Below are 18,898 nucleotides of genomic sequence, written 5' to 3' on the forward strand. Positions count from 1 at the left end.
CTCGGCTGGTTAGTTGTAATTATTTTGTTACAAGATATTAAGTAGCAGACAATTTCAGACATAATGATTATAATTATTATTTTTAAGCACTATTTAATCGAAAAAAGCCCACTGTGCGAGAACAGAAAAAGAAGAATAAAAACCAGATAAGTTTTAGATATGCACACTATAAGAAGTGTGAGGGAGCGGGGGAATAGATTGAAATCAAGATAAGGTATAGATAAACAACACGAGAGAGGCGCGAGTGAGAGAGGAACCGTTTATCGCGAAAGACGAGAATTAGGAGAATGCGAAAATAATTTAAGTAAATTGAGAGTTTAAACAAAAGAAACAAAAGCTACACAGTTTAGTTCACTGCGCGGAAGACAAACGGCTGAAGGTTTTATTTATACAAAGAAATTCGTATCGGTTTAAGCGTATATTCGTAAATAGCCAACAAAGTTAACGAGAGTAGACAAAAACACGTCCGTTCGCTTCGGAAGAGAATCTTCATTTTGGGAACCTTTTTTATATACCACCTCGTAATCGTATTCTAGGAGTTGCATTTTCCATCTGACTAATTTTGAATTAGGTTCCTTAAAATTCATAAGCCAAGTCAAAGGCCTGTGGTCTGTAACTATCTTGAAATTTTGACAGAAAAGATAGGGTTGAAAGTGAAAATCTGGGAGAGTTTTCCCGGAAAAATTACTTATAAAATTTAAAGTAAAAAGACTTGCGACTAGCGGCTGGGGAATTTCCAAGAAAGCGAAAAAAACGAAACGAAGTTGGTTTCAAAGTTTATTGCTGCCAGCTGCTTCGAGGTTCGATCGGTTAATGTTCTCCCGAGAGCAGCATACCATTTCGCATAGCCACGAACAGAAAAGCTTACCAGTTAGATCACAACAACTCGGCTATGCTCAAGCTTGAGTGCAACTGATAAGCTTTTGTACATTGGTTTAGTGTGATTTGTTTACATTTTGGCTGCATATATTCAATTAATTCTTTCTTTTCATCTATCCTTAAAACTAAAAATAAAACTTAATCTACTGCTCCAACATTCCGGACCAGTTAAAGGCCTCCGGCGCTTAAACCTCCTCGTTGGGAGCGTTGCTTACTTGCAGCAATGCCATCTTGTGGATGGCGCGCTTGATGACGCCTCCTGACGTCCGTACCTCCGCCACACGCACTCTTCCGTCCTCACCGACTGTTGTTGCCACCACGCGGCCAGTAAGCCACCTTTGCGGGGGCATGTTGTCCTCGTGCATGAGCACCAGGCACCCGGCCTCCGACTTGTTGCGATGCTGCATGCTGGCGATGTAGTCCTTGGACCAGATGGCGCAAAACTGCTACTTGAGATCGGACAGCATTCTCCACCGCCTCAAATATCCGCAACTGGCCTTGCTGGAGATTCCGCCTGTGCCGGACTCTTGCGGCAGCGTGATCAGAAGCTGTCCGATAAGCAGATGTCCTGGAGTCAGGGCCTCTCCATCGTTGGGATCGTTGCCTGGCGACGCGATTGGTCGAGAATTGAGCAGCGCTTCTACCTCGTCCAGGTGGGTGCTGAGCTCGTCCGCTGTCAGCTTGGCGTTGCCGACTCCTCGCAGCAGCCGGTGTTTGGCGGCCTTGACTGCTGCCTCCCACTCGACGCCTCTCCGAGCCGCGTATCCTCTCAACTGTTCCTGACTGCGGTGAAACGCTGCGCTCAGATCCTTGAGCACGTTGCTCGCTCTCACGAAGTTCGTGGCGTTGTCGCTGTACATCTTCTGCGGCAGCCCTCTCCTCCCGACGAACCTTTTAAAAACGGATAAGAAGCTGTCAGTGGATACATCTACAACGAGCTCAAGGTGAACAGCCTTTGACGAAAAACACACGAAAACGGCAACATAAGTCTTGATACACATAAAATGGTCCGCAAAAATCTACCCCGCAAACCCTTTCGGCTGGCAAATTGCCCATTATCTGACCCATTAGCACTGGTTTGTACTTGAAAAAGTGAACACAGCTACGGACAACTTTCGTGCACGCTTCTCGCGCATTGATTAGCCATATCTGCTGTCTCGAAAGTTATACCATCACCTTGGCACCAGCATGGTAATGAGTACGATGCAGGTCTCGAAGAAATAGCGAAACAAATTCTGATTTTGAGGACAGTAATATTGGAAATTTGGCATCATACGGAATTTGTGCATTTAACTACCTTCCTCCAACTCGGATTAATTGAAGTGTTACGCCTTCTAGTTCGCTAGTGTGTAAGAAAGGATTTAGACGTTGAAGATGTGGGCTTAAAGTTACAGATTTATATAGCTTGACATATTCTAAACCAAAATCAGCTCTTTGATATACTTGGACCATTCTTAAAAACGATAACTTAAGTTTGTTAGCCGAAATAACCATATCGCGATTATTTTTCTTCCCTTGAATAAACCGATTTACATATGCCATAATCCGCAGGAGTTTATTGAATGACGAACATCTTCCAACAAGCTCAATGAAGACATTTGGTTGATTTGTTGTGACGGAACATACTGCCACGCTTTTCTTGTTCTCGGACAACTGTAACTCCGGTGAAAATTCAGTCTGATGAGAACGAGGCCACTCGTTAGGATGTCGGAGTAAAAATTCTGGTCCATTTTCCCATAGCGTACATTTTAAACCCTCTATATCTGTTCCACGTGATACTAAATCGGCTGGATTATCTTACGTGGGCACATGCGCCAGACAACATTCTCTGAGAGCTCTTGAATTTCAGAAACTCTATTCGACCCCTCTTTAGCCAGTATAAAGTGAATTGGGAATCCGACCAGAAGTTGATGCTTTCAAACTCTAATTTGTTAAGCAAGGGAAATAATTGAGCCCATAATTTGGCAAGCAGATGCGCTGCACACAGGTCGAGCCTTGGAATCGATTTGGTTTTGAGGGGGGACACTCTCGACTTGGCGGTCAGCAGTCTTGACAAACTAATTGTCCCAGACACGGTACGAATATAAATGCAACAGCCTTAGGCGTGACTCGATGCATCAATGCAAATGTATCGAGGAATGGATATGCGGTCAATTTCTAGTAAATTCTCTTTGAATTCATTCCAACTGGTGTGTAAATTCATGGGAACCGATTCGTGCCAATCCAGTTTTTGTCGCCAAAGTTCCTGATGCAAGATTTTAGCTCTTGTGATCAGCGGGCACAACAATCCCAAGGGATCAAACAAACGGGCTGTGACGGATAAAATGTAGCGTTTAGTTGGTGGTAGGGACTGAAACGAATCCTCCAAACTATAATGAAAGGCATCACTCTGAGGGTTCCATCTCATCCCAAGCGTTTTCACAGACTCGGAAGTGTTGAACATAAGCGATTTTTCTGATCCCTGGTTAGTCATCACACTTGGGTGATTTGTTGCCCATTTGGCCAGCTGGAAACCCCCGAACTCTAACACCTTGGTCACTTCTTTGCGAATGACTTCCAACTCTTCTAAGCTGTTTGCTCCTGTGAGCATATCGTCTACATAGAAGTCACTTGAAATTACCTCTGATGCGACAGGATGTGACTCAAAATAAATTTTTGCCAGTTCAAAGAAGCAACGAATGACAAAAAATGGAGCAGAGGCTGTTCCATAAGTGAAAGTGTTGAGGCGATAGGTTTGGAGAGCTTGCGTCGACTTTTCCCTCCACACGATAAGTTGGAAATTTCTGTCATCATTGGCAATGTTAACTTGCCTATACATCTTCGAGATATCAGCAGTCAAGGCATATTTGTGTAATCGAAATCTTGCCAAAATAGCGTAAAGCTCCCTCTGAATCGTTGCACCCACCATTAGAGTCTCATTTAATGAGATCGAGGTTGACGTTTTACTTGAAGCGTCAAAAACAACTCGCAACTTTGTGGTGCTACTATCAGGTCTCAGGACACATTGATGGGGAATGTAATAGTGTTGTCCTGGAGGAGGTGTTGGAATCAGCGACATATGCCCAAGGTTAAGATACTCTATCATAAACTCTTGAAACATGTCATGTAACTCGCGATTATTTGCAAGCTTGCGCTCCAACACAAGAAATCTGCGCCTTGCCGTTTCGAAGGATAAGCCTAAAACACTTGGATTTGTCTTAAATGGCAAGTTTACCTCAAAACGACCTGACGAAAGCCTGTGTACTGTTTTCTCAAAGTGCTGCTCGCAAGCAACTTGTTCAGCTGTATACACAGCCTTCGATCTCTCCGGGACGTGTTCCAATTCCCAAAAACCTTCTACAAGAGAGTCGAGAGAACTTATATTTTCACCACCACTGACGCTGCATACTTGAGCATTATTCGATACGCGTTGAGTGTACTTTCCCGAAACAATCCATCCTAATAAAGTTTTCTGGATTGAAGGATGTTCTGAACCCAATTTTATTTGGCCTACGCTGAGAAGTTCGAAAAAGCATTCTGCCCCAATTAGTAAGTATACTTTTGCAGGCTTGTGAAAACGAGGGTCTGCTAATTCAATATTTGCTGGAATTTTCCACTGTCCACAATTGACTTCGTTATCTGGTTAATATGATGAAATGGAGCTTAATACCCAAAAATCAGTAGCGAAACTATTAGCATTGACGCGAGAATGAATCGACGCGTGGACTTTGTGCCGTACTACCGAGTCGTTCTTCCCAACGGTAGTGATATTCACTTCACTTCACTTCCTGCGTAACCGCAAACGCTTTGCTAAGTCCTCGGCCTTAAAGTTTATTTGAGACCCTGAGTCTAACAGAGATCGTGCTAATTGAAACTGTCCAAATCTTTCCCGTACCTTAACGACAGCCGTAGCAAGAATAACTTGGCCACTACTTGCAACATGACAAGAATGGGCTTGATTGGGATAATCAAATGCTACTGAAGGTGCTTGGGCTTGCACTTGAGGAAGTGATCCCGAAGAAGTTGGTTGCTGCTCTACTCCGTATCTGTGAAGAAGTGTGTTATGAGGTTTGGAGCAAACGCGACACTTTACTGCTTTGCACTTCTTGACTGGATGACCTGGATTCAGGCAATTAATACACAACCTATTGTGTTTCGTAAAATCGAACCGTTGGATAAAGCCATGAATGGTTGACAACTGCCTAAACTATGGTTTGTCGCTGAGCAATATCGACATTTTGATTCAGGTCTGCGATTTGTTTGTGTGCATGAGAAGGACGATTTGGAATATCCTCTATTGGGACCTTGGTTAGGCTTCCCTTTACTTTTGGTTGACTCTTCAGCAGCTAAATGTTGATATCGCCGATTCAACAGAGTCGCACAATCAGACCATGTCGGCAACGTATTATAATCTAGCTGTTCCTCAAATATGGATTTTGTTGTGTGATCTACTTTGGACATTGCTATGTAAATAAAAATTGCGTTGTTTATTTCCTTTTCACTACCCAAGGACTGTAACGATGCGTAGAGGGCCGATATTTCATCTATAAGAGACCTCAAGCCTGATGCAGAGGGTTTTGATACTTGCGGGAGGTCAAACAGCTGAGAAATCGTGTCAAAAAAGATCAAACATTTATTATTGTACACGTTTTTTAGACTAGCCAATGCCTTCTCATAATTTAGATCCGACATTTGAAAAGCTTTCACAGTACCTAATGCATAATCTGTTAGACATGTTAAAAAATGGTTAAATTTCTCTATGTTTGTTAGAGATGGGTCGTTGTGAACTAAACTCTCAAAAAGACTTATAAAATTTTTGTAGTCGGAATGTTTTCCACTAAATTTCGGTAGATTCATTTTTGGTAACTGAGACGAATGACGATAACCACCTATACCACTTTGACTAAGTCTCTGAGGCTCGAATTCTCTCATTGCGGACCGATATAACGCTTTTGAAATTATGCACATCTCCTCAACAGACGCTCTTAAATCATTCACTGGATTTAGCACATCGATATCTCCTTGGATATCCATAAATTTCTCGCAATATGTTTCGAGAAGTTGCATTCGGTATTCCATTTGAAACCTATCGAATGAAATGGTTTTTTCCTGAATGACGTTCTCATACGTTGAATGTCACTCATCACCCTGCCGTGTTTTTGCATAGCCACTATTAGTTTAGCACTAGGCTTTGACGATGCTTCCTTTTCTTTTTCAGACATTTTAGGTTAATATAAATAAATAAAATATTCCAAGTAAAAACAGTCGGACACAAGGGTTATATAAATTTATTTCCAAAATGCTCAAAATGCTTCCTTAATAAATTTCAAACAATATCTAAATTTTAAATTTTAAAAATTAAAAAATTTAATTCCTCCAAAAAAAATGTATTAGGGTCGGATAAGGGTTAAATGTGCACAGAAGCACCACCAAAATGAACAAAATATATTTGTATGTGTGTTTGCCGTTTAACCAAATGCACAAATGTTGAATTTTATTTGACAAATAAATTGTCCAAACTATTTAAGTGGATCCCGTACGGGTTAAAGATGCCCACAAACACCGACAAAAAAAGCCAACAAATGTATTACAATTTTTCTCCAGGCCGAATATTTGAATATACACCGAATTAATATCCAGGAAAATATGTACATATAAACATAAAACTGTGAGCAGGGCTTAAATTCACTGCCGAGTTTTGTAGGAACTGTTGGCTATATACAGTTTGAAAGCCACTGCCGCTGCAATTGGCGCTAAAAATTAACCGATGTGTTGTTTTACATACATACATATGTACAGCATAGAAGCCACTGACACTTATATATAGCAGACAAATAACTGCTCTGCAAATGCACAAAAGGGAATCGAAATTGGCGGCGAAACGCTGGTATGTTTGTACATATGTATGTAGATATAGCTGTATTTTTGCAGTTGCACCGTATGTATATAACGCACATAAAATTTTCAAATTTTCGCAGAATTTAAAACACTATAAATTTTGTCAAAGGCAGTTCACTTTTTATTTTATTATTCGGAAGTTTGGGTATATTTGGGGTGTAATAATATTTCCAATATAAGTAGGTGCCAAGAGTTAATACCGTGTAAAATGCACGCATACACACATAAAGTGGAGTGCTCACAAATTTTAATTTTTGGCACTGAATACCTGGTTGTGGCTAGGCATCATTTTCCAAGCACTTTCCTTCCGTATCCAACTGCTTTCGCCAACACTTCACTGCTTCGCCGAATTCCACCAGCTAGAATTTTCGCCAACAAATTTAAAAAAAACTAAACAGGTGCCGAGACGACGAGAGGTGCACTGTTTTTTGTTTGTTTTTTCCGACGCGAAAATTAATAACAAAACTAGCCGTAGTCCCTGTTCGGGCGCCAATGATAATCCGGGAGAGTTTTCCCGGAAAAATTACCTATAAAATTTAAAGTAAAAAGACTTGCGACTAGCGGCTGGGAAATTTCCAAGAAAGCGAAAAAAAACGAAACGAAGTTGGTTCCAAAGTTTATTGCTGCCAGCTGCTTCGAGGTCCGATCGGTTAATGTTCTCCCGAGAGCAGCATACCATTTCGCATAGCCACGAACAGAAAAGCTTATCAGTTAAATCACAACAACTCGGCTATGCTCAAGCTTGATTGCAACTGATAAGCTTTTGTGCATTGGTTTAGTGTGATTTGTTTACATTTTGGCTGCATATATTATATATATATATATAAACTAACAATAAAACTTAATGTACTGCTCCAACAGAAAGTATTTGCTTGCCCAAATAATGGCTAACATTTTTTTCTCGACGGTCGAGTAATTTATTTCTCTATTGCTTAGTGTTCTGATGGCGAATGACACTGGTCTGTCGGAACACAGCGTTCCTTGAGATAAGACCGCTCATATTGCCGCATTACTTGCATCTGTGGTTAGAATAAAGGGCTTTTTAAAGTCTGGGTATTTCAGTGAACGGTCGTTACAAAGTAAGGTTTTACATGTTTCAAACGATTTCTTGTATTCTTCGGTAAGTAATACCGGGGCTTTCCCTTTCAGTTGTTGTGTCATAGGTTTAGTGATCTTAGCAAAATCTCTAATGAATTTCCTATAGAACCCCAGGAGACCGAGGAAAGACTTGATCTCTTTTTTGTTTGTCGGGATTGGGAAAGCGTTTATTACTATGATCTTTTTAGGGTTTGGTTTAATACCTTCTTCTGTGACGATGTGTCCTAAATATTCTATATCCTTGTGCAGAAACTCCGACTATTAGGGTTGCATTTTTAAATTGGTCTGTTATAATGAGCTCTTGTAAAGTAGATGAAAAGATTATAATATCGTCAAGATATACTAGACAGCAATAACCGTTGAGGTCGGCCAAAACGTTGTCCATAACTCTCTGGAACGTTGCTGAAGCGTTTGAAAGACCGAAAGGCATGCGAATAAACTCGTAATGCCCTCCTTTTGCCGTAAAGGCCGTCTTAGACGTGTTTTTTGGTTCCATTTCAATTTGATGGTAACCGCTAGCCAGATCTAAGGCTGTGAAATATTTATCTCTGCCGATTTTGTCGAGTACGTTATTGATGTTGGGCTATTGGGATATCTGTCTTTTATTGTCTTTTCGTTAAGTTTCCTAAAATCTACAACCATTCTCAATTTTTTTTGTTTGACGCGACCAGCTTTTTTGAAACCAAGAAAACTGGAACGCTCCAATGCTAATGGCTATGTTTGATTATATTTTGGTCTAGGAGTTTGTTTATTTGGTTATGAATTTCGGCCGACACTGTGGGACTAAATCTAAATGGTCTACAAAATACCGGTTTATCGTCAGTAGTTTTGATTTCGTGTTTCACTTGGTTAGTGAATGACAACTTGTCACCCTCCTGAAATACTAAACCAGGAAATTTATTACACAGTTAGGCCAGTTGTTGCTTTTCTTCTTCGTTTAAATGATCTGTCCTAATGGTATCAAAGCTTGAAACACGATGTTCATCAAACTTGGTAAAAAGGTATTTCCACCATTGGCGTCGTGAATGTTAGTTGGGAGACATCAATTATTGCAGAGAGTTCAGTAAGTATATTCATGCCAATTAGTCCGTCAAAGAATTGGTTAAAGTCAAATAGTAGAAAAGGGAACTTTCTTTGATCGTTAATACCTTCAAAAATGGGTAGTATAGTCATTTGTTGGATTGAATGTTCTTGCAAAACAGAAGTGATGGACATTGGTATTTCGAGATTAATTTTTTCTTTGTTATGTTTTTAGGGTTCATTAAAGAGCCCTCTGCACCCGTATCTACCAGGAATTTTAAATTATGTTTGTCTTGAAATGAGAATTCAATGTAGTTAAGCGTCCAATCGAAATTTGCTCAAGAAGCCTGTTGACCGAAAATTTCCTTCTTCGTCAATGATATGTGCCGCCTCGGTTTCGTTTGTCTTTGTTTCGATATTAAACATTCTATGTCTGTTAGTCTGGAGTCTGTTATTATTTGGGCTTATTTTAGCTGCGGCATTCGATGTACTAGGTGTGTCATCGCTTGCCATGTTAGCCGGGAATCTTTGATTACGGTAATTACTATCGTAATTCGACCGGTTATAAGTAGTCTCGTTATTTCGATTGTAACGATTATAGTCCCTGTTCTGGTGCTGGTTATTGTCCCTATTTTGGTATTGGTATTGGTTTGACCGGAAGCGATCGCTCTGCCTACTCGACTGTCCATTCTGCAACCAATTTGTTGCATTTTCTGCATATTATAAACTCCTCTCTTTTACTGCCATGTCATAAGCTTCCTGTTATGCTGTAGGCTTAGAAGCTCAAATTATGCAGCTCAAATTTCCTCTAAGTCCACCAAGGAAAGTTGTCAAGCAAGTTTGCGATACAACTCTCTGCCTAACTCTTATTGCAAGGGGTTCGTGTTCCTCTGTTTCGATTAGCCTGAACCAAGCTAATTTGATCTTAGTAATTTGGACGTACAATTTTTGAAGAGGTAACTGTTTTTGTTTTAAATTATACAGTTCCATTATCACAGTTTCTTCGTTTCTCCTGTCCCTACAGTGTCTAATTAGCGCGTATCTAATGTCATCCCAAATAAGGTTTTCTCCCGACGCGATGACTGCCTCATTAGCTTTCCCTTCTATTTTCTGCCTAATAGCTCTGAGGGCGTGATAATCGGTCTTAGGGATAGAGAGCTTTCCTGGGGTATTGGTTCGTTAGGGTTCTGTCTCTTGCTACCTCTTCTAGTAGTAATTCTGTTAGTTGTCAGTAGACTTTTGACTTTTGAAATATTCGGCATCATATTATTTTATTATTACTTATGGCGAAAAATTCTGATCTTAGTGTTTAGTGTATGTGTATGTACTTAAACTATTTTTTTGTAAGATACTTAAGTATTTAGTGTGTTGATGCGTCTGTGGTGTGGTGTCTTTCAGGTGTTGTACTCTTGTGGCAATTTACCTGCGAGACTATACAAATTAGTAGTTCTCTTTCTCATTTTTTTTTGATAACTTTAACATGTATTTAAGTAATGTTTCTATATATCACATTCTTTTCATATATATATATACTCATATATATATATATACATATATATATATACATATTCAACACTTAAATGCCAATTGAAATTCACTTGAATTTCCTTGAAGCTGAACACCCTTTACAAAACGCGCCATCGGATCGCAAGGATTGTTTCGTCTTTATTGGACACAAAATTGCTTCATTCCCTAGAATACTTTCTTTACTCTTTATAATTTAGGGACTTTTCTTTAGAGTTAATCCGACATGAAACCAGCTTACAACACTTGCCATAAATTGCCAAAACTCGCGATGGGAGTGTAGAACTATTTCACTGGATACTCGTTTTCTCAATAATTTTATTTTTTTTAAATAAATAATAATATTATAATTTAAATAAAAATTTAAATAAAAATATTTTAAATAAAAATATTATAATTTTAAATAATAATACAAGAGAAGAACTCTTCCTTTTTTTGACAAAAAAAAACTGCACATATATTCTTCTTATATTATTTTCTTCTGTTTTACTGGATTAGATTTTTTTCTTTCTCTTTCTGTTTTTAACTTTTTTATGCTTGCTTTCCATTTTGCGTTTGACATGGCTGTATATTTTACTCAATTTCAAAAAAAAATTGGCATCTTTGTTATGTATATCTCACAAGAATACTTCACCTTAGTTTTGTGTGTGTACTTTTCATACAACATAGTTATGAAGATACGATCCATCATAGTTCGTTGTGCGGCTGCGCCAGTTATAGTATCGAATCCTGTGGCTGCGGTCCAAGGGAGATTCCAGTTATTCCTTGATTGTCCTCAGGGTTTGATTTTTCAAAGGTTTAGTTTTGTTGGGAGTAAGTGTGGTTGAAATGAAAAACAAAGCGTCTTCTAGGTTCGAAGTAAATTTCTAGACTAACTGGCCGAGAAGCCGCCGCTGCCAAAAGTGTACATAAAAATCTTATATACTATACATAAGGGCTTATACACTAATACAAGATAAAATAAAGAAATGTTTATGCAGCAATCCGTTCAAAGTGTTCGCTTGTGACATATTCCCTGTCGCGAGAGGTCGGGGCATCCTGTTGCGACGTCGTCAAAATGTTAGCGGGGCAACGATTCGAGTGGGTCGTTGCCGGGTCTAAACAATGTTTCGGATTCAAAATACTTTCATCCAAATGTGTGGGTTCAAGTGGTTGCCCCGTCAGCGTACTCTTTCTAGGGTAGGTCTGGCAGGTTTGGCTGGGGGTTCATTGCCTACCGACTGGTCGGTAACTAGCGCGCTGCAATATGTGTAAATTTTATCCATTTTTCCAATGGCGACGCTCAAATGAAGACTGCAGTCAATGTTATTGTCATAATAAGACTTTCTAGCCTTAATGCTAGTTACCCGTATCGCTTGCCCTTAAGGTGTATCGGCCATTGCATTTCGCTTGTGGGGCATATTTTTTGAAGCAAATGTTTTCGTCAGTTAAAAAAATATACAACAAATTTATGACAGCGAAAATTTTCAACAGAAATCTTTATAAAAAGTGAAATTGCTCTTAAAAGAAAAGCTGCTAAAAAAAACAAATTTCAATTTTAAAATGCAACGTACACGTTTTATAAAGAAATGTACACAAAATATTCAATTAAATTGTTGTTTATTTTTTATCGCACAATAAACAGAACATCAAAATGTATTTTAGGAAAAACGTTTTTATAAAAATAATGAATTGCAATAAAAACATAAACTTTTTTGAAAAAAATTTAATCTTGCATTGCAATGAACACATTTTTAACAAGAGGAAACGCTATAGTCGAGTGCCGCGATACCAGTTTCTGTTTTACAAAATTTTAAAATATTATTTTGCTATTGGAAATTCACAAGGCGCCACCTATTGCCAGAGGAAGTATGCTGAGTATGCTTATAGTGACGTCGCTGCCCATGTGAGGCCTTATTAACCTTAATTTCTTTATAAATAGCGAAATAATGTTCCGATTTGAAAAATCTTTGGTAAATCAATAGATATTAACAGAAATAAGTTACACAAGGTCGAACGAAGGCATTCATAATAATATTATAGACGCCACAGATTTCCGCGGTTTGTGGGCATCTCATAAAATACGTGTTCCTAAGCAAAATTTTGTAGCTCTTATAGTTTTTGAGATTTTTGCATTTTTGGTTTTTCGGGTTTTGTAGGCGTTAGTGTGGGTGTGTCTTGATCGGAAAAAAACAATTCACATTGGGAGCATCATAAAAACCTACATGCTTAATCCTTTCTATCTCTTATAGTTACCGAGATATCAGCTTTTCTAGAAAATCCGAAAACCGTCTTTTGAGCCTTGTGGGCGTATGGGTGGTACGAACAACGAATTTAGTTTCACGTCTTTATTCAAATGAACTCAGCTTAAGACTAATTTCTTGTGACAAAAATCTTTCTTGTGCTGCCCTTTGTTTACAAAAGTTTGGGAGCGATTGGGATATGGATTGTACATAAGTTTGGGAGTAAGAGTGCCGCTCAGATTGCGACACTTATTGATTTCAAGAATTGTTTATGTTATTGAAGAGCGGCGTCGCTTGCTCCGGATGCGGATTGTTTACATTGATTCAGCGTGGGATCGCCTACGCTGCATATTCTTATTTTTTGGTACATAACTAAATATGTGAATATGTCACTTCCCTCCCCTTAAAAAGGGTTGCCTATGCTTGGGCTGGCATTTCAGGGTACAGTGTAGGCAACTGGTCTCGTGCCGGTTCTGTTTCTTGTTGTGGTTCTTGATTATTTTTTTCTTGTTTTCTAAATTTAGTATATAAAATGGTGAGAGGATTTAGTGTACAAAATTTTGATAGGGCAAGAAAAATAATAAGAACAATAACTACAATTATTATAATTACGTAAAGGGTAGTGTTATTTTCTGAAATTAGTTTTAAAACGTCATTGTGTTCTACCATTTTTATCTTGGTTACATTAATCGGTGAATACAATGGTGTTAAATCAAATTCTGGACTTAACGAATTTTCGCTTAAAATAACATTTCCAATTTTAACTCTACATTTTTTTATTCTAATAATTTTGCTTCCATTTATTTTTATATCGCCATTTAATTCTTGACAATTTTGTGCGATTGTGGTTTCAGTTAGATTCCATGTAAGTATAATATTTGGCTCAACGTATTGAATTATTTCTTTTGAGAGAGTTGGTATAAAATTACAGGTTGGGTTCTTGCGCTTAATTATATTTTTAATACATTCATTATTAACTTCTTTATTGTCTTGATTATAAATTTTATTCTCATCTTCAAAATATGATTGCTGTTCTGAATAATCTAGTTGATACCCATTATGGTCGGGATAAGGAATTATTTTAATGGTGTTAATGGTTTTGTGATTAATAGGGATATGTGAAATAAGTAGTAATTCGTTATTTTTATAGTCAATCCAAGTTGATGTTTTAATTAAAAGTATGTTTTGACTGTCAATGCTTTCAAGTTTATCGTAATTGATCAACTTTGGGTTAAAAAGTCCAAGACGGGAAAGTTGCATGCCCATTTCTATATCTTCAATGTACTCAATAAATTGCATGAGTTCATAAACAAGCGTGTCAATACTATTGCGGTTATTTTCGTAATAGGTAAGTTTCTGTAATCCTTCATTCACAAACTTTATAACATCATTTAATTTATGAAGTTGAATTGAATTTTCTGCAATTAGATCTATTTTTTTGTCAATTTTTATTCTATCATTTTCATCAAGTGTGCCAAAAAGAAATTTAAAGGATGAACCTATTATGTCAAATAGTCCACGTTTCTGCCTATTTTGCTGATGAATAGTTATACCATTTAATTCTTTTAGTAGTTTATTGTACAAGTATTTCATTCTGGGCGAGTCTGTGATTTTTTTACCAAAAGAGTTTGTGATAATATTGATTTCCGTTAAATTAATTCTTAGACAGTGATGTTCATATACTACCGGTATTTGAATTGGAATGCTTGAGAAGAGTAAATAGCCAAGGTCGGAATCTGGGTTGGTTATTTGAATTTGTTGATTGTGGCCCGTGGTGAATAATAGAAACAACATCATTGTACAGAAGGTTCCTGTGGGAGTTTAACGGCATTAGTTATCTTTTGTTTTTTAAATTGTGTTTTGTAGTATTTGGTTTCTCTATTTCGATTAGTAATTTTGTAATGGTCTTCGTCTATTTTTTCTACATTTTTATTTGCTTTAAATGGATTTTCTAGTTTACCCTTTTGAATTGGTCCTTTTCTGTATCTGGTGTCAATGTTAAATTCCTGTCGATCTTCATTTAGTTTATCTATTTTCCTTTCTTTAATATTTTGAGTGTCTAATATTGGATGCCCAGCGTATAAGAATATTTGAGCAGGTGTTTGTCCAGTAGTGTCATGTTTAATTTTATGGTTGTATGTGTAAAGGATTGTTTCTATCTTACTTAATTTTACTTCTTCATCATCGGATGAATTGATAATTCTGATTTTTTCATTTATTGTTTTATGAAGTCTTTCGACGTCTGCTACGCCGTTTTTTGCTGTATTGAGTTGTAATTCAATTCCTTCTGCTTCAAGCCATCGCCTAAGAGTCAAGCTGGAGAAAGCTCCGTCTCTGTCTGCCTTTAGTAATTTGGGTTTACCTAACTGATTAAAAATACGCATAAGCGCGTTCCTGCATTCTATCCAGTCTTTTGTTTTAATTTGTTCGAGTTTAGCGAATTTAGAATAAATGTCAATGCAACTGATGTAATGTTTTCCCTCAGATGAATAAATATCTACTACAAATTTGTCTCTACAATGTTCAGGGTTGGGTGTGATTTTAAAAGGCATTTTGGTGTTTCTGTGTTCTGTTTTAGCCAGATTGCATATGTTGCATTCATTTATTATGTTCTGAATTAATAATTGGCTATTGGGAAAGAAGTGATTTTCTTTAAATAATTTTGTCATTTTCTGTATACCAGGATGTAAGAGTTTTTCATGTGATTGAAGTATAATTTCTTTAAATTCGGCATATGAACAAACATTCTTTAAAAGGTAGAGGCTGCGAATTACTTTAGTGTAGGTGGTATTAATAATTTCTCTGTGTGCTCTTTGAATATTATTATAATTATATTGAATTGTGGTAATGGAGTTACCAAATATTGTTGAATTCTCTACTTTATTTTTATCAGATTTAATGAAAATTATTTGTTTCTTGAAATAATTTATTGGTTTTTCTGTTAAATGAATAAGATTGCTATTGTCTTCGTCTGCACTATGTTGAGTAACTTCGCTATGATGATTTTCTTCAATTTTAATTCTTGATAATGCATCAGCAACTGAATTTTCCTTCCCTTTAATATAATCGATTTTAAATTGGTATTCGTTTAATTTAGCTCTCCATCTCTGTAACTTGGCATTCGGTTCTTTTAATGTATGCAGCCATCTAAGAGGTTGATGGTCACTAGCAATGAGGAAATGTCGTCCTAGTAAATAATGTCGAAAAGTTTTAGTGGCCCAAACTATGGCGAGTAACTCCTTTTCGATAGCACTGTAATTTAATTCGTGTTCATTGAGAGTTCTACTAATAAAGGATATAGGATGGCCATTTTGAGAAAGCACGGCTCCAAGGGCTAAATTACTGGCATCTGTGGTTAAAGTGATATTTTTTTCGAAATCGGGTAATTGAAGAATTGATTCTCTAATAATTAAATCTTTAAGTTTTTTGAATGCTTCTATGTAGTCGAGATTTTGTGTATCTATCTTTGCTCCTTTTTTTAAACATTTGGTCATGGGTTTGGCTATGTCTGCGTAGTTTGGGATAAATTTACGATAATAGCCGGTTGATCCAAGGAATGCTCCGATCTCTTTTACTTTGGTTGGAATTGGATATGAAACTATAGCTTTAACTTTGAGTGGGTTTGGCTTTATGCCATTAGGGGTTACGATGTGACCAAGAAAGCTAGCTTCTTTTTTTTCGAATTCACATTTGTCTAACTGCAACTTTAAATTAGCTTCTGCAAGTTTGAAAAAAACTAGTTGTAATGAATTTAAATGTTCGGTAAGGGACGTGGAAAAAATTATAATATCATCTAAATACACTAAACAGTGTTTGTTAAGCAACGGTCGAAGAATATTATTCTAATATTATTTCTAAGACCAAATGGCATTCGGAGGTATTCATAATGACCGCTTTTGGTGGAAAATGCGGTTTTAGATATTGATTCTGGGTCCATTTCTATTTGATGAAATCCCTTTGCTAAATCAATAGTGGTAAAATATTGGCATTTTCCTAGTTTACCGAGGATTTCGACCATATTCGGTATTGGATATCTGTCAGGAATGGTTATTTCATTGAGTTTCCTATAATCAATTACTACTCTATATTTAATTTTAACAGAAGCATCAGATTTTTTTGGTACTACCCAGGTAGGACTATTGTATGGTGAATTACTTTCTCTAATTAATCCCTGATTAAGCATTTCTTGCACTTGGTTTTCGACTTCGATTTCGTGTGCTTGAGCAAGTGGGTACTGTTTTGAATAAATTGGGGAATTATGTGTTGTATTTAGTTCGTGTTTAATGGTGTTTGTAATTGTTAGATTGTCTCCTTCTTCATATTGAAGATTTTTGAATTTGTTAAATAAACTTTTCAACCTTGTAGTTTCCTCTTGATTTAGGTGATCTAGTCGAAATAATTCAAAATCTATTTTTTTATTGATTCCTGAGCTGAATTTTTATTTGTTTCTGGTGCCTTTTGAATATAAACATTTTGGTTTTTATCTGATTTTGAAGTAATTAATTTGTATGTTTTATCAAAAAGGGTTACTGTGCTATTTTTATAATTTATGATTGATTGTGCATTTTTCAACAATTTTCTGCCAATCAGTATATCATAATTATTAGAAAAACTGTGTACGTAAAATGGTTCATTTGTTTTAAAAATACTGTTGCTGGGTAACATAATCAAGTTGTTTAACGTAATAGGACCATTTGATGTCAAAACTTCACATCTAGTATTTTGTAAAGGAAGATGAAATATATTTTTATTGATCGTGTTTATTGTGGATCCTGTGTCTATAAGGCATTTGTATGTGCAACCTTTGTATGCTATTTCTATGTACTGGTGTTGTCCGGGGCTGTTAACCGAAAATTTTCGTTTGGCTCTGAGCTATTTTGATTTTGATCATTTGTATTTTGGATAGATTGTACATGTTGTTGCCCTTCATTAATCATCCCATGGTATTGATTGTAATACTGTTGTTCTTAATAATTGGGTTGTAAATTTTCGTATTCGTGCACGTCTTGAAATCTCAATTCGTCAATAGACATTTTAGTTTGCTCACTGTCCGATGGTCTTAGTCGTTTGGTAACCGGGAAGTTAGTGTTTTTAGAGGTGGAGGGTTGTTGCTGTTGAGGGTATGTATTTCCTTTAAAATGTGCTGTTTGAGGAGTTTGAGTTTTATTGGAATGTTGTGGGAAAGGATTTTTATGAGTTATTGGTTGTGTGTTCATGTATTGGTTGGGACCGAAATGATTTGGTGCATGCCACATGGCTTGGTTGTAAGGAATTTGTTGTGTATAGGTGGGTCTAAATGATTGCATGTATTGATTATAATTAGGTTGGAATGGTTGGGGATATTGTGGGTAACTTGATTGGTATGGGATTTGGGTATTTGTATTAAATTTGTGTGATTTCAAATTCTGAGTAGGGTTTGCATTTTTATTACGGTTTTCTGTATTTTTATTCAATTTAAAATTAATATGTTCTTCATATATTCCCTCATTTTGTGCTATAGTAATTAATGATCTTAAGTCTGCAATATCATGGTGAGCCAAAATAGTAAATAGTTGTATTGGTAATTTTCTAATCAGTATTTTTATGGAATCTTTAATCGCCTGCACATAAATAAGAAAATCTGATTGGTTACCTTCTAAATGCAATTTTGAAATTAGTAGTTGACGTCGTCTTTCTGCTTCTTCGCAGAATGCTCTCAAATTTCCCTTATAAGGCGTCTCCCTGAAGTTCTCCAGTAATTTGTAGTTCGGTGTCTGCGGCTTAAATTCTCCAATTAGCCTTGACCTAAGAGTAGGCCAATCTTCGATGTTTGGAAGGCCTAATGATCGTGTTACGTGTCCGTCTAGGTTTCTTTCAATAGCTCCAAGTAGAATTCTCTGTTGTCGTACATCATTCGTTTGGTAGAGTGACATTACATAGTCCACTCTGCTGATGATGGTGTAGAGGGTTTCTGGATCACCCTTAAATGGCATGATGTCTTTAAGTTGCCGACGAGCTTCAGCAAGATTGTTGTCGTTTAGCGCCACGATTTGGGGCGCGGCGATAACTGGTGTTGCCATTGTTATTGTAAATTTGTTGTTTCGTTATTACAGTAAATATAAAAATTTGTTTTATTTTTATTTTGATTTCACTTATTTAAGTTTTAGTTTTGTGGTACTTAATTTTTTTTTTTAATTTTTATATGTTACACTTATTTCTCTTTTTAACTGCTAGTTGCCTTTGGACTTATTGAGTTGTTTTTTTATTTTGATTTCACTTCCACTTTTTGTTGGACAACC

At 36.9% G+C, this 18,898-nt stretch overlaps 1 protein-coding gene across 1 annotated transcript; it reads right to left on the reverse strand.

Moving 5' to 3' along the window:
• Positions 1-1,325: 1,325 nt before the first annotated feature.
• On the reverse strand, positions 1,326-1,739 carry LOC121529665. Its single transcript, XM_041818420.1, has one exon. The coding sequence runs from the start codon at positions 1,737-1,739 to the stop codon at positions 1,326-1,328; it is 414 nt and encodes a 137-aa protein (XP_041674354.1).
• Between the last annotated feature and the right edge of the window lie 17,159 nt (positions 1,740-18,898).

This window comes from Drosophila eugracilis, unplaced genomic scaffold (assembly GCF_018153835.1).
Source record: "Drosophila eugracilis isolate 14026-0451.02 unplaced genomic scaffold, ASM1815383v1 contig_2162, whole genome shotgun sequence".
Lineage (NCBI taxonomy): Eukaryota > Metazoa > Arthropoda > Insecta > Diptera > Drosophilidae > Drosophila > Drosophila eugracilis.

Bases quoted from the DNA above. Each gene is read 5' to 3' on its own strand.
- LOC121529665 (XM_041818420.1), bottom strand. From the start codon at position 1,739: ATGTACAGCGACAACGCCACGAACTTCGTGAGAGCGAGCAACGTGCTC.